General features: G+C 33.9%; 1 protein-coding gene across 1 annotated transcript in view; it reads right to left on the reverse strand.

Moving 5' to 3' along the window:
* Nucleotides 1-16,816, reverse strand: part of st6galnac5a (ST6 (alpha-N-acetyl-neuraminyl-2,3-beta-galactosyl-1,3)-N-acetylgalactosaminide alpha-2,6-sialyltransferase 5a) — a 53,495-nt gene extending 36,679 nt beyond the window's left edge. The window contains exons 1-2 of the mRNA XM_042770921.1: nt 16,648-16,816; nt 15,840-16,031 (exon numbers count right to left, since the gene is read on the reverse strand). Coding sequence (XP_042626855.1) covers nt 15,840-16,031; nt 16,648-16,662 — 207 coding nt within the window. The 5' untranslated portion in view covers nt 16,663-16,816. The remainder of the gene's footprint in view (nt 1-15,839; nt 16,032-16,647) is intronic.
* Nucleotides 16,817-17,327: the final 511 nt, after the last annotated feature.

Raw genomic sequence — 17,327 nt, forward strand, 5'->3', positions numbered from 1 at the left:
TAACTCCCTGGAGCCGTGTGGAGCACTTTTTTTATGATGGATGGATGCAGTTTATTGGACTTCTGTTGGACTATTGAATATCGCCCATTCACTGCCATTATAAAGCTTGGGAGACCCAGGGCCGGGTTTCCCAATGACGATTGATCTTAGTGATTAAGATAATTTTCTATGCATTTTATGGTTGTTCATTATTGTTTCACATGCGTTTCCCAAAAATGCACTTAACGCAATCTCACTTAGCTGTGCTTTAAGTGCTACTTAGGAGTCGCTATCTGTCTGCCAAGTGCTGAAATGTCACCTAATAGAATGGCTCATAATTGTAGTACACTCTCGTTTATTGAAATGTTAATCTAATGCTGCATTCCAGACAACTCGGATATAATAGTAAATATTATATTTTATTATATTTTATTTTATTATATTACATTATGGTGTATAATATTATACTTTACATAATAATATATAATATACTTTATAGAGAGAGAGAGAAAGAGAGACGTTATTTCCGGGTCCAATACATGGCTGGTTTTCGTGCACGTCAGCTAGCTATTGACATTTTTTTCCCCCAGTCTTTGAAGCATATTTTCTACATTACTTCTTTTAATCTTTTTTTTTTTGTTCAGTCATTAAATTTAGATGCGTATTTCTATTTTTCTGCCCTTTTTAATAATTTCATTTAATTATTTCAATTACCTATATTATAAAATAATAACAAAAAATGAATAAAGTTTACAATAAAATCCAATAAAGTACAATCAAATCCTTATATTATAATCATTGCATTTGAATTAACCTAAAGGTATAATCTGCCGATTGTCCTGCAGGTGACAGCATAAATCTGTCTTCTTATGATGCACTAAGGGCATTACGATTACTCCAGAGCACTCGTAGATCTACAATGATTTTCAAGTGCTACTTAAGTTACAATGCTTTTGGGAAACAGACTGTAATATTAAGATCAGTTGTACGATCCTTTTTACGAACTTCTTAGGCTTATGAAGCTTTTAGGAAACGCAACCCAGGACATTTTTAACTCTGATTGTTTTGTCTGAAATAAGAAAGTCATATAAACCTTGGATGGCTCGAGGGTAGGCATGGGCCGGTATGAGATTTTGACGGTATGATAACCTTAACCAAAAATATCACAGTTTCACGGTATCACAGTATTGTTGTTACAGCTCTGAAATGTGTTATTTTTAAATGACTGGGTAAAATCGTGTACACGATTTAGCAAATCAAAGGAACGCAATAGTAAATCGAGGGAACGAAATAGTAAAATATCACAGCAAGTAATGTGTTGCAATAGTAATTGTGTGCACGTTTTATTACATTGCGCACAATTTATTTATATTTTCTTGCATGTCATGTGCGGGGCTCCGTACATTAAAGTGTGACAAACATGCAAAAAAAAATAAAAATAGAAATCAGGACACTTTTTCACACCACTTTATTTTCATTTTTGGGTCTTGTGTTTTCCAGTAGCTTCAATACATGAAAACATAAAATCACACACATTTTCTGTTAATAATTCTAACTCAAAGGGTGTTTACAAAACCTATCCTGTCAAAAAAAAAAATTTCATGAATTATATAAATTTACAGAACACTTTTATATGTAATTATTTTGAGAGTTTTTCTTTAAAATCCTGCAAACAGCAATAAAAGCCACAAAAATGTGATCGACCCGATCAAAAACTTAGCAGAGTTGAAAAAAGGGCTGGAAAAGTTCACAAACAACTAAATGTGAAAGTAAACAACTCCAGATGAGATGCTTCACAGGATAAGAACCCGAATACTGCTGGGGCTGTTTTAGGGTGTTTCTGTTTGACATACATGCTGTGTGTGTTTGTGTTTTTGCTGGATGAAATCAGTACAATTGTGTAACAATAATAACACACACAGCTCTTAAGGCACATGGCCATTCCCATAATGACAGACAGTATTTATTAGAGACATCCTATCATGTCATTTTAAAACACATGAATAAACACACGCTCAGCCAGTCATTAACTTCTATTCTCTTTATCAGATAATGATAATGATCCTGGGCTTCTGCTGAGCTACTGAGACTCAAACTTTGTGTTGATAATGCTCAAACACTTGATTATGCACACGCTCTAGTTTCTCCATGGGCTGTTGAGTGGATGGTGTTTGTTTCACTGGTTGTGCTCTTTGTTTTGCATGGTTTATACATGGGATGTTTTTTTCACACTCTGCATGCAAACATAACCAAAACTTGTGTATGATGGGTTTTTATCGATTACCACAACTCATGTGAATCTGCACTATCACAACCTAGACACCATCGCAAGAACTGAAGTATATTTTGTCTGTACATTGTCACATTTAATTAAAATTTTTTCATGTTGAAATTATTATATTTTTGTTATTATGTAATTTATTGTTTTTTTTTAGATTTTATTTTTTTTTTTTCAAATATAATATTTTTTTGTTATTTTTTTTGATTTTATGTTTCTTGTAGTTGTTATTTTTTTATGTCATGTGTTCTTGTGATTTAATTGCCGTGTAACATGAATGCTTAAAATTAAAAAATAAAATCTGATATCAACAAAATATTGCATCTCATATGGCATTCTTCATAAAAAGGGCATTATGGCATTCTTCATAAAATGTGGTTTTTTTATTTGTTTTCTTGCATTTTTTATGTCATGTGTGTTTTAATTGCCGTGTACAGTATGTTCATATGGCATTCTTCATAAAAAGGGCAGTTCTGTTTTTTCAGGCTGTATTGTTTGCCAGTTTCTAGTTCACCAGGAGAATAAGGCACATTTAGTGCAATTAACCCTGAAGACTCTCTTCAGTTTAAAAGTGATTAATTCAATATGATTAGACTTAATAACAAAGCCCATTATCCCTCTATAGGGTACATAATTGTATTTGATTCACCACTCAGACCTCTCTTTAAACCCCTGACCTCCTTAATAGCTGTAAAGAAAGTGTGTTCAAATCTATAATAGCTGGCAGATATCAGAAGAAGTCATTAAAGCGCCCAGATCAAGGAGATTCTGTTGCAAACATTCTCCATTCATCTCCCACATTCTTGCTTATCCCTCAGCAACAGGACTGATCCTGAATTACTATGGACTCCCAGCGGGGATCTGCATATGGATAAAAATGAATGATAATGCTCTATCTGTACTATAGAGCTTAGGAAGTTTCACACAATGGGCTGTCAATTGTGTTTGGGACCAAACTATTGTGCAATATTTCAATCTGTCATGTCAGGTGCTGATGAGAGCTGTCAACGGCATCCCTCAAGCTTGTGAAGCCGTGCCATTAGTCAGTGTTGAAATGTGGGCAAAACTGCTGAATTCTTCTGGGAATACCACTTTAGTATAAACTATAGTGCAGAGGGTCAGCTGGTTCTCAGATCGTTGTGGTTTGATCCCAGTGGAGAAACTAAAGGATAAATTGGTAATTTGATTGAACCTGAACTGCTTTGAGTCCTCAGGATTATATTAATATTAGCAATTCATCTACACCCTTAAAAATAAAGGTTCTTTATTGGCATCGATGGTAACATAACATCTATGGAATCTTGTAACTGAACAAAAGGTTAAATTATTCTTTAGATTATTAAAACATTCTTTGCACAAAAAAAAAAGGTTGTTTTAAGAACTGTTTACTAAAATGTTCTTTGGGGAACCCAAATTGGTTCTTCAAAATGGGTCTTCTAATGACCTCTTTTGAAACCTTTATTTTTGAGAGTTAAGAACATATTTTAAAGTCATTTGAGTTTTCTTTTTTTTTTTACTATTCCTCATTTGCTTTTTTCTTTCGACTAAGAAATGCTCATTTAGAGCGACTTCATAGGAATTATTTGACTTGGTGGAGCAATAATAAATTGCTCCATGTGGTTCACGCAATATGTTGCGACTCTCACGGGAAATGTTATCGGCATACAAACTTACCAAGGCCAGATTACATCGAAAATACAAATAACAGCTTGATCGCTCTTTTCTGAGGCTGAACGACAAACTCATCAATCACTGCTAAATAGCTGCATAATGCCCTGGGCTTTTAGAGCTCTATGGGGCAAAAAAAATCATTAATATCCAATTCATCTGCTGCTTTCCCCTCTTCATTTCCCACCAGGAGAATAGCCAGAGGAAGATCAATCCATCTGTTATGTACGCACACCTTCCTGCATAGTGTAGCAGTTTATGGTTTGCAAAATGCCTTTTGAGGCTTAACCAGCAAACATCATCCCCTCGAGCTGACGGATTAGAGAAAATAAGAGGTTAAACATGAAAACATAAAATTATCATTCTGTACTGTCAAGTGCTTCCAACATCACCGTTTCCTGTTTTGTACTGAAACATCCAGAAGCGGTTTCCTGACCTAGAATACCCAAACGGACTGTCCAAGATAATACATTCATGAAGGAATTCAAGTCTAAACATGTACTGTTTGTAGTGCTTCCCACCACATGCTAGCAAGAGTGCTTTTGTTCGACATAAAAGGATCTGCAGTGTCTCTGGAGGAGATGAGCGTTCAGCAGAGACCAATTGAGTATAATCATGAAGAACTACTTGTTATGGCCTCAGCTGAAATAACTAAGGCTACATCTACATTAATCCAGAGACATTAGAACACTGTATTTTCATTTTAAAATTCTCTCCATCCACACTAGCGTTTTCCAAAAGTTTCTCATCCACATTGAAATGTCGGAAAACGTGTAAAACCTCATAAATAAGTTTTCATACAATTCTTCTGGCAAGATCATTTTATTTACACAAATATCTTTTCATTCGCTGATGCATCCAGGTCACGCTCACTCACCATTAAATGTTTGATCTAAAATCCAACTGCCCTCATGTTTTTCTACAGGACAGCAATTGTGAGTAAATTTCCTGTCATCTTTGCTGGACTGTAATATGAAGAGTGTACAAAGTAACATATCTTTAGCAACAGTGTGAAAATGAAAAGCACATAACAGGCACAATACTGATATAAACATAGATGTCGATTGGTGCAATATGTGTGACATGACTAAACATCATTTTCAAAAGCCTCCGTTTTCAACGTTCACACTTGAATGCGAAAACTGCATTTTTAAATTTATCCACTTTGGAGAGCATTTTCGAAAAGCTTAATTTTCCTTGACAAAAACACCGTCTCAGTGTGGATGGAAGGCCTAAACGGAGAGAAAAAGCCAGATTTTAGCCAATGCTGCTAAGCTGATAATTAACAATTTTTACCGCCAGCGTTTTTGAAATAAGTTGCCAGCCACCGTCCAGCATTTTTGAATTCAGGTGCAAAAGCCTCTAAGTGCCATCTGAAATTTTCTTCTAAAATTTGCATTTTTATCAGGCTGCTATGTTTAGGTTCAGTAATTTTACTTTAATGGCAATGTATTGGTCATTTTCTATGCCGTTAAAGTGAATTAACTAAACATACTGTAAATATAGTAATAAAATGTTCATTTTAGATTAAAATTTCAGACGGCACTTAGAGATTTTGCATCTGAACTCTTCATTTTGTTGTATGAATATCTGAACATACAATACATCAAAATAAAGAACAAAGCCTCTACTTAAAAAAAAAGTCTGTTTTATTCTAGCTTCAAGCTCACTTGAATGTAGGTAAGTTTCATTAAAAAAAGTAACATTTTGATCAAACAGCTGAGAAAATCGCATTTTTATCAAAGACTACATCTGGATCATATTCAGTTCGATGATCAAAGCATAGATGCAGTAGATCGCTTCCATCAACACCCTCAAAGCTTCAAAGTCCTTTACCACTTCCGGGATCAGCATTTCACTCTGCAACATTAGGCAGTTTTCATTTATTTATATGCTATTTATTGTTGATGATCGCATTATTTTTCATATGCATCAGTAATGAGATTGTTCGTTTCTGCGTATTCCTAGTCGGTGTTTGTGATCGGGAGATTGTGGACTCAATCAGGAGATCAGCCGAGCATATAACAGTGAAAACACGGAAACCCAGAAAATTCTGTGTTTGGTGGGGAAAGAGTTAATGCCATGTTGTGGCTGATAATCTATAAATAGGTGTTATTAAAATGATACATAATTTGTGTAAGAAATAAATAAATAAGTGAGTGAAATGACACAAAGATAATCTACTGTACATGTAAAAATAATCTACTGTACATGTAAAAATAATGGCAGTATTGGCCAATATCTGATATACAGTATTTAAAAAAATATTTTTATTTAAATAAATAAAATACACATAAAATAATAATAATAATAATACTGCCAAAAGAAACAGAAAATACTGTAAATATCAGCCACCATCAGATATATATAAAAAATATTAACCAATACTACTACTAAAAAAAAAACACTAAGCCCGTTAGAAACCGATATAGTAATGATATATTGTGCATCCCTAAAAATTTATCCATTTCAAAGGGAATGCATGCATGTTTTGACACATTTTGATGGTTCTAGCAACCATTTTTATGAAATATGCAATAATTTATTTATTTATTTATTTTTCATTTTCAAGAAGGGGTGTTTCTTAAAGCACAGCTGCAAAAAATGACCTATTTAATTGTTCAGGTCAGAGAGAGGGTGGAAACTTCAAACACTGTAAGTGTAGCTCAAGGAGAAATTAAAAAAATGAATAAAAAATAACATAACCCGTTTAACTCTTGGGGTTAAATGGTCATCCAAATCCATAAAAGTATGCAATAGTATGCCCCATAGCAAGCAGCAAAAAAACATTGGTTTGCAAATACTCAAAAAATTTATCCATGTACTAAGCAGTCACTAGGCCATCATAAAAGTCAAATCTGCTCCAAAAAACAAGCTTTTGGGAAAAACAGAATTTTAGTACCTAATGGAAATGAGGTATCAGGCATATAGTACCATCTGAACTGGCAGATAGTGACTGTAGGGGAAGGACTTTCATTACCTTTCCTTCCCAGTCCCCTCTAAAATTGTATTCCTGAGGTGTACATATCAATGCACATTTAAAGCTCCCCTACTGGTTTACATCCACAGGTTGTGTGTTTTCATAGTGTGTGGAGAGGATGTTTTAAGCCCAGAGCTGAGAGCGTGCAAATCCACCATCACTGGAGACATCAGCCCGGTTTGCTGAGCTGAGGGAAGACCACTGGGATCTCTCTCTCTCTCTCACTCAGCTTCTCTTCCCTCTCCACAGTCGAGAGAAGAACTGACACTCATCTCGTCCCACACTGGGAGGATTCAAAGGGGCAGTCATCCAGCAAATGAAATGCAGAGAGAGCTCAGCGGAGAGTAGGGGGACCAACCCTATCAGCATCCACTTTCCGGAAACTGTTAATTGCAGAGGCTGGGATAAAAACCTTTTTCAAACTGACCGTCAAAATTAAATGATCCTTTTACATCTAATATTTGACTGTACTATGTCAACATTACTTAGAAAAAAAGCACTGCTGCTGAGTTAACCTTTTCAGTGGTGAGTTTAAAATATTCTAGCGGTCCCCCCAGAGTGAGTTTTTTTTAAGGCGACCGTTATTTTAGAACGTTCCCCTTACTGTTTCCATGGCAACGCGTCAGGCTTGTCACGTGACACACCGCGTCTACAATAACACTATATGACAGATGAATCGCTTTTATTTCATTTTTCCTTTTTTTATTTAAAATATTCAAACTTTTATACCATGTCATGAACAATCTGATATTCCGATTCATAAATATGTGTAGAGGAGTAGGTTTTTTCATATAAAAACCGCTCTAAATGATCTTGATCGTGATCTGTAATGTGAGATCGGCGCCGCCATGTTTGTTCACGCTGCAGTGCAAAGAGTCCTGTCAGTCGGATTTACAGCACGTGAATTCATCAATCTCTCCAGAAATACAAGTAATAAGTGGTGCGTGAACTGGGTGAAGAATGGAGTGAACTTTTTAGTTACTTACACTATATGTATCTGATTCAGATACATATAATTTGAATAGATTGTTATTGTTGCTTCCATAGACATATGTGTGTATTTTTCAAACTCTAAATTTAGTATTTATGTGTGTTTAAATGTCTGAAACCTAAAATATGCATTATGTGGTTAATAACACTGCACAGCTGTGATAATATGACAAGAGCAGTGCACGTCTCTCTCTGGCTCAGTGCCAGCCAACACGCGAAACCACAGTTTGAATTTGGCAGTTATGCGACATCACCAAACGTTCTCAATCCCATATGTGGGACCATACTCCCAGGGGCATGGAAATAAAAATCCAACAAATGGCACAAATTGCTGTCACAATTAGTGGTCGACCGATATATTGCCAAGACCAATATATCGGCCGATATTTGGCATTTTTCAAATATCGGCATCAGCCGCTAAGTTTTTCTGTTTGACCGATACGTTCGTGGCGGGACTTTCTATTTCGATGGCCCGACAGACTTTTATTTTGACGGCGCTGAGAATGCAGCGCCTGAACACACAATGCTCTCATTCTCCCTCTTGTTCGCTGTCGTTGTTTACAGTTCTGTCTAATACAGATAGACGTCTGTCTAATAATCAGAAATAATGGTTAAACAAAGAAATTAAAATGTATACAAAAAAGTATTATAACAATTGCTTTTATATTGTTAGTAATAGAAAGGGAAACATAATAATACTTTCTCGTTTGGCGTCAGCATTCAGCAAATACGCTTTTACATCAATTAAACAAATCTTTAAATGACTAATGAACATCTTATTTCAAAAACCTTGCAAACTTAGTCAAATCCAGCTGTGAGATCTTATGAAGTGTGGATGTGTGTCCTGCATGATCGTGTGTTCTCTGTCTGACGGTCGGGCCGTGTGAATTGAATGCTGACAGGAGGAGAGTTCAGCTTCACTGACATGTGCGATCGACAAACTTTAAACTTGTGATTTCAAATTATGCTGCACCTCATGCTTTTGCCCAATGTCATTTTCACTGTGTGCTGTTTGTAAAATGAGTGTTACCTTGGCTTTATTTGAAAAAAAAAATGTGATTTCCAATGCACACAAACTTCCCATAATACTGAGTGCCCTTTTGGTTACAGTGTTTACTTCCTTTTTATTTATATTTTTATTAAATATTTGTTTATTTGAGAAAAATACTTTAGTTTATAGTTTATTTTACACATTTATTTTTTTTACCCATTTCAAATGATTTCAAATTTCTTAAATACAATGAATAAAAACGATTCATTGAATTTACTAATTTTTTTTTAAGGTAACTAAATTTTTATGCTAAATTTTTTAAAGGGAAGTGGTTGCAAACAATTTATTTTAGCTACATTTCATAATAATATTTTTTTGTAAGTTAGTCAACTAAATTTATTTATTTAAATGTAGCTAAAATAAATTGATTGCAACCACTTCCCTTTAAAAAATTTAGTATAAATTTTTTTCAGTGACATTAAATAAAATTATATCGGCTTTATATCGGCCATCAGCCACCCTGCTTTCCAAGATATCGGCATCGGCATCGGCATCAGCTGTTAAGAAACCAATATCGGTCGACCACTAGTCACAATATCAGGTTTTCATGCAACAATTATTGTGACCGAAAGAATTCACAATAACAATATAATTGCGATACCTATGGACATTTGAACAAATTAATTAATTAACTTTATATAAGTCAAATTCATCTTTGACTTGTTTTGCATTTTCACAGTAAAATAATCACACTCAAAAGACCGGGGAGGTGGAGAGAGAGTTTGTCTCCCACACTGATGAGCTTTTTGGGATCAAATTTTAGTTTCACTTTTGATTTTAGCCTCCAATGATTATGAAAAATGACAATCGAGATAAAAACAATTATTGTGCTGCATTCTGTTCCTTTACAGTGGTTCTTTTTTGCCCCTCCTAATAAAAATTACAAATTTTACATCCAAATCAGTTAAAACAGGTAACATGACTGTCATAAAATGCAGTCTATTCTTGGGACAAAATCGGACGTGTATCAGTATACTGTATACATGCATTAGGTCTTAAAGTGACAGCAGCCTACCCGCTGTAATCTATGGCATTAATCAAACTAAAGAAAAAGAGAAAATCACTCACTGCTCTTGAATGAATGAGTTTTGCAGCTTTAATACAAATCAATGTAAATTTAATTAATAGTGAAAACTTCTTTTTTTATTTACATTTGATTAATTGCTAACACTTTATAATAACTTTCATTAATAATTCATTAACAAGCATTATATAATGCTTAATGTATCATTAGTTAATATATATTCAAAGAGTTAGAGACAAGAGATAATGTGTTGAGATAATGTTTGCTAATAAACTTATTAAACATAAGATAATATTTAACAAATCATTTTTTCATGTAAGTTAAAATACTTACAAATGTCATTAAACTTTCAATTCTATATGAAAATATACAAATGATTTTAACAGATGTTATAAAATGTTTAAAAGGTTGTGTTAATGCACAACACTTTTGCTGCTACTGAGGTGTGATACGAGTAAGGTTAGGGACAGGTTTGGTGGTATGGGTAGGTTTAAGGGTTGGTTAAACGGTCAACCGTGTACAGGGGTCAATTTGATTACTATAAGGGAACGCAAACCGTTTATATTATATTGTTTGATAAATTAAGTATTTTCTTTATAAAAAAAAAATCTGTTTTCTCCTGTTTATTTATGATTCAAGGAATATCCTGTTTAATGATATACTGAAGAGTAGTATACTAATGTGAGTGTTAAGTAAATAAAAACCTTCTTTTTGCACCAAAATTACAATCTGTTGTGTCTTTAGTTTAGCTAAACCTAACCACCCACTCTTTACACAAACCTTGTAACATTAGCTAAAAGTACAATGCCCATAATGATCCTAAATGAGTAGTAATCATTTATAAACATTTGCAAATGATGAATAGTTTCAACTTTAGATTGGCTACTGCAAAAACATGAACAAATGATAAATAAATAAGGAGTAAAGATGTGTGAATAGGGTAAATTCAGGTCTTTTTTGACACTTTTTGCCATCAAGATTACTGCTCATAAAAGGTATTAATGATTATTAAACATTTATAAACATTTGCAAATGATGAATAGTTTCTATTTTAGTGTGGTTACTGCAAAAACATGAACAAATAATTAATAGATTATTTGTTAAGATGTGTAAATAGAGGTAGACACAACAAACAAAGACCAACAAATGAAGATCATATGAACTGAAAGTTTACTGAAATTTTTTAGCATTTAAATTTACATTAAATAATTATATGTTAATTATTAGGTAATGTTTATTATGTTCGTTGGTAAACATTAACAAGAACATTATCTCATATTTCTAGCTATGTGAATACATATTAACTAATGATCGTTTAAGCATTATATAAAGTTCAATGATTTATAAATGAAAGTATTTCTGTATTATTGATTTTTTTACATGTCTTCAATAATTCTTGAGTACATTTTCACTTACATTTGTTGGCCTAGTATTATTTTCTGTTGTGATATCAAAATGGGTATCAAGAATTGTGAAATTTCAAAATTAAAAAACAAAACTTTTGGTCTCATAGCAACCTTATTTTCAGTTAAAAAAAATTCCTTGATGATGTATATTGCTATCATGAAGTAAACAAATGCTCATTTGTGCTCAAGATTTTTTATCATATTGTCTTCTAATTGTGTTAAATAATCGTTATTACAATACTGAACAAAATAATCATTATTATAATTTTGCCATAATCCAGAAGTCCTTGTGCAATAAGGGTGCCCCACATTCCCCTTTTGTTACCTTTGCCATGATTTTGTGCAGCAGTATAGCATGTGGGTAAACTGGATTGCAGATGAATGAATGAATGAATGAATGAATGAATGAATGGAGATGGACTTTTGTTGGGGTTGTATAGTGTGCAAAGGTGGTACAATTGAGTAGTGAATTGTCCTCATACACAGTCACAATCACATGCTGAGGACAAAAAGTGCAAATCCTTGGATGTCCACTTGAATGCTACAGTACTGATGTATCTCTCAGTCGCCCATCTCAAATCATAAGTCCTCTCAATTACTGAATCATCAAAGTACATATGGATCCAAACCTGTGTGATTCTAATGTGCCATGTAATGAAGAATTGTAAGAGATATGGAATATAAAATCAATTTCTATCATTCTTAAAGGAATAGTTCATAGAAAAATGAACCTTCTGTTATTAGTAACTTACCCTCCTGTTATTCCAACCCCCCCCCCACCCCCTTTCTGTAGAATACAAAATTAAATATTTTCATTGTACAATGGTTCTTACTAACCAAGGTCTGACAAGCTTCAAAGTGATAAAATAATATTAATAATAATAATAATAATAATAAATAATAAGAATAAGAATAATATTTTGTTCAATTTGTATATTATATTTCAAGTCTTTTGATGTCATAAGATTTGTGTGAGGAGCAGGACACATTCAGTGACATTGCAATCAGTTCCAAGAAGACACATACAAAACCAGTTAGGTTCATTCACATAAAAAATGGTTTAACATTTTTTACTTCATGTTTTGAAGTTTAAATACGAAAACATGAATGAGCCAAAGATAAGATAGTGTGAACGATTTAAATTTTTTCAGTATAGATTTCTGTCACTTGAGAAGACTCCAAATATAGTGCACAACATGAATAGACTACTTTTTAGTCCTTTTCTGAGTTTTACAGCCCATCATTAGCTTTCATTGTATGTAACAGAGCAGCATGAACATCTCCTTTGGTGTTCCACAGAAGAAAGTCATAAGTCTTATCTCTTTAAGTTCTGTGAAATAGTAGAATAATAGCATAAATCTCTTACCATTTCAAAGAATCCAGCTGGGTTTAAAAGCATTTTAAATAGTTTTTCATAATTCTATTTGCATCCATGTGCGGTTCTTCCAAACTGAGCCCTTCCAGTATTTTCAAACCACATTAGCAGGCTGTACGTTCTCTAACATGCTCTTGAGAATTGTTTCCTTTGAACTGGCAAGTCTGAATTTGGGGCAGTATAATATGCATTCTTTTTATACTGTCAGCCAGACATCACGGATGTAATGATGGACTTTTTAATCCACCCACATAATCCGATGGCAAACAAAACAATAAGCAGCACTTGGCATCTACTTTAAAGATTAAACTCCTGCACATTTTAAAGTCTTAAAGCAGAATAAATGCATGTGCACTCCACCATCAGTTACAACACCAACTGCTTTTAAGCAGATTCATGTGCTTTGCTCTCATCTTTGACCTTACTGTCCTGAAAAAAAAAAAAAAATTGCAAATGTTGAAATTATACATTGCTTTCACTCTGACATCCACTGACCTGGTGCAGAGACCCAAATTCAGATTCTGAAAGAAACAGACCTCCCAGACATCTATTGAGGCTGAGACACTTAAATAGTACTTGAAAAGACATGCGCTGCATTCTGATCCTCTGCACTTGAGTCATACAGTCAGAAACAAAAGTTGAAACCACTTTTATTAAACCACTAGATATGATATTGGAATGTTAGTTGAATGTATGTGTTTTTTTTAGATAGAGGGAGAGGGAGAGAGAGAAATAGACTGAAATAAAGACACTCTAAAATTCCAATATTATCATATTTTGTATTCAACCACACTACTAAATATAAAGTGTGGTTTAATAAAATAAGGTTTACAAAATATAAATTTATTTCAAAATTATTCATCTCTCAATTATAAACATGACAAACATTTTTAACATTTACTAACTAATTATTAATAATATATGTATACAAAATACTATATTTCACAAAGGCATTAAGACTCTCATTGAATCAAGATCACTGAATACCACAAAACTAATGTCTGCACTTGTGTCTTTTTCAATAGCAAGAATTATTCCACAATAAAGACTAAAAATTCTCATCTCAACAGCCCAAAAATAGCAACGTTTAATGCATTTTCAAGGTCAAAGATTAGGGTGTTTGCAACTGACTCTTGTAAAAAGTCAGTCCATTTTAGGTTCTTGCCTACAATGTTTTCATATCAGTTTAAATGAATGAGTTTTAAAATATTGAAACTAATGCTATTATGTAATGAACTCCAGCCATCAGAGACCTCCCAAAAAAACCTGTGCACTGGAAGATCAGCCCACAGAGAGTCGTCAAAGTAACTCGACAATCGATCACAGAGTCATTTAGCTTTGTCAACAGCTCTTCTGTGACTTAAAGTGCACAGCGACTACCATAACAGTACATCTTCTATCAGCCCTCATGTGTAAAACAATGGCAGTCACTAGCAAGTGGTGTCAAATCTCATTGTAGAAAAATTGCTTTGGGTTTATCAATAACAGATAGAAGAGGGCATTGAGTGATTTCACTCCAGTTGAAGCTGATATTGCTAAAGGCAGGTGTGTATTGAACGGCCCGTCTGCCTGAGCCAGGAGTAAATAGTGATTAATGGGCAATGGAGGAAGGTTTCGCAAGGAACTGTACAAGTTCCTGCAATCTGACTCTTCTCTTCAGCCCTGCTCTACTCAAGCTCATGCAATTAAGGGATGGAAGTCAAATGGAGATACCTTCTTTTAACCAAAAACTGCTCAAGTTAACCAAAGATGAGATTAGAGAACACCAGCAATTATTTTATCATTTTCCAAACTAATCTGTTTTATTGATTAACCGTGTCAGCAACTGAATAAGCTTTAAATCTGTCAGAATAGTGCAGGCAGTATTGACTGAACTGGATCCAAGTTTGAAAAAAAGCTAGGAGAAATATGTCTGCCTGTAGACAGTGGTTACACATTTTAAATACCACAGTTAAATTTTTAACCACAAGACCTCTATTGATCAAAAATACATTGAAGTTACTATCGTAAGTCTGAAAAGCACACCACTATACAAAATCTAATCTTAAATAATGACTCTGAATCATGGACATTTAAAAAAAAAAAAAAAAAAAAAGACAATCCAGGGGTGGACAATTTCTCTAAAAGCTACTGAACATTTTCACCTTATCTAAAGCAGAGAGAAACATTTGGTGAAAACATGTCCTTATATTTATAGTATATTTCTCACTAACATTTTACAATTTCATGGTAACTAAATTCACAGTGAACATGATCAGGAAATGAATCTCTTGAATATCTACTATTTTTTTAAGCTGAAATTGTCACCATTCTTGACTTTTGTATGCTGAGTGTTAATATCTGTTCAAACCCTCTCCCCCATTATATTATGACTGTCAATCACAAAACTGCTACAGTACATAAAGTGCAGATTGCAAGTTATGATCGAGCTCAAAGGTCAATCAGAATGCTTAAACTGTTTCTCCATATAACAGTGGAACCGACTGTAACATTATTATGAGCAAGAAGAAAATTAAAGTCAGCCAGCAGGTACACTGGTAACCAACCAAATCACTGTTGTTATCCCATAAATATCCCGCAGTTTGTTGTAAAATGCCCTAGCGTGCATTGATTTCAAAGTAAAATTGAGAATATAGTCATTTATTGTAAGAAATTACTGTTCAGTCTTACAGAATTTATATAAAGACATAAAATTTCATTATATATAACATTTTCATTATAGCCTACTGTATGTGTGTGGGTATATATATATATATATATATATATATATATATATATATAATATATATATAAAACTCAAATATTATTAATAAACTATTGATAATCTAATTTTTAAAATATTTATACAATATTTTTAATACTATTATTATTATTTCCGATAGCAATGTCACTGCTGATATATCTTTTAAAAAGTGATTTTAGCTCATGCAACTTAAACCAGCTAATAATAACCACCTTGGGGTAGTGAGAAACTTGCTATTTTGTTCCAAAACACAGCTGGATTTTCCAGAAGGACTCAGAAATGTGCACCACTCCATTGGTTACAGACAATTAACTTCACTTGAATACATAAAGTAGAAGCGTTTACCTTGTGCTCAATAATGCTGCTGTATCCCTGCAGTGCCGGAGGCGCGCGGGCCGCTCTGGTGGGCTCCACTTTCTCACCTGACGCGCCCTTAGACGCGCTGGATGCTGTAGTGTTATTGTTGTAGCTGACGCTGTACACGAACAACAGACTGGTGCACATGGTGATCGCGAGAAACACGGCTACTCCATGACGCTGGAAAACACGAGGACAAAAGTTCAAATTAAGCACAGAGCGCAAGGTCATAAATCATCACCAACTCGTGCCCTCAGCGCAGTCAATTATAGGATACAAATAACATTTTCATGCTCAAATATTTAGACTGGGATTGAGATGATAAGAACCTGCAGGTTCTTACTAAATATTGACGCCTAAAACTAATGCATCAAATCACGCAATAATGGTTTTGCAAATGCAACTATACGTACAATATTACTGTATTTTAAAAGAATGACATTTACTTAATAGTGTCATACTAAATTAAGAAAACAGTTCACATCACTGTGCAATGCATAAAAATGCATCGTATATTTATGAAAATGTTTTTTACATATTTTAAAAAGAAATTCACAAAATTCCGTGTTGTTTTCTCAAAGCAAAAATTCCTGTCCCCAAAGATTCATTTCCGACAACTCATTAATCAGGAAGTGGGGATTAAGGTTTTTATTATTATTGTTGTTATTATTATTATTATTGTTGTGTTTAATCTTCTTTCATTCAGCATGTGAGAGCAACAGAGAGCCGCAGTACTTCAACAACAATGCTGCACAGGACACATGCGAGACATTCAAACAGTTTTCACTACAGTTACCATCGGTGTCTTCATCCTGAAGCCAGCTGGAATATTCCCGGGAATGTGCGCATGAAGATCCACTTTTTTCCCCGATTGTTGCTACTTCATCAGATTATGTCGTCATTAAATTGCCGCGCTCCTCTCGCGCTGGGAGATGGCAGTGCGTGTGTTGTGCGCGCTGACTGAACCCATTCTTTTTCGTGTGTTGTGCGCGCTGACTGAACCCATTCTTGAGAGCGGTGAGCACAAAGCGATGTGACACCGCGCGGTCCTAAAGAGCTTGGGGTTTGAGTGACTTTAATTCAGGCGTAGTGTTTTTTTATGTATTTTAAGGTAAGAAATTTACTAAAAGCGCAACATGATCTTGACAGTCCCGCGCGGAAAAATCAATAATTTTAAACCATACTATGTAATGTTGGCTATTGCTACAAATATACCCTTGCGACTGGTTTTGAAAATTAATATTTTTTGTTGGTTATTTGTAATGTTGTATATTTCTACAAATATACAGTTGCTTTTGTTTTTGTGTTCTTGTCTTTCGTTTTCATAATCTGTGAAATTAAAATACTTGTAATTGACCAAGGCAAGGAAAGGTGTTTTCTTAAATATTACATATCAAATGTAATTTAAATCACATGTTCTTGGTTAAATAAACATTACTTACACTACCAGAAAACAAAAACAATTTTATTTGATAT

The sequence above is a fragment of the Cyprinus carpio genome, chromosome A2 (assembly GCF_018340385.1).
Source record: "Cyprinus carpio isolate SPL01 chromosome A2, ASM1834038v1, whole genome shotgun sequence".
Lineage (NCBI taxonomy): Eukaryota > Metazoa > Chordata > Actinopteri > Cypriniformes > Cyprinidae > Cyprinus > Cyprinus carpio.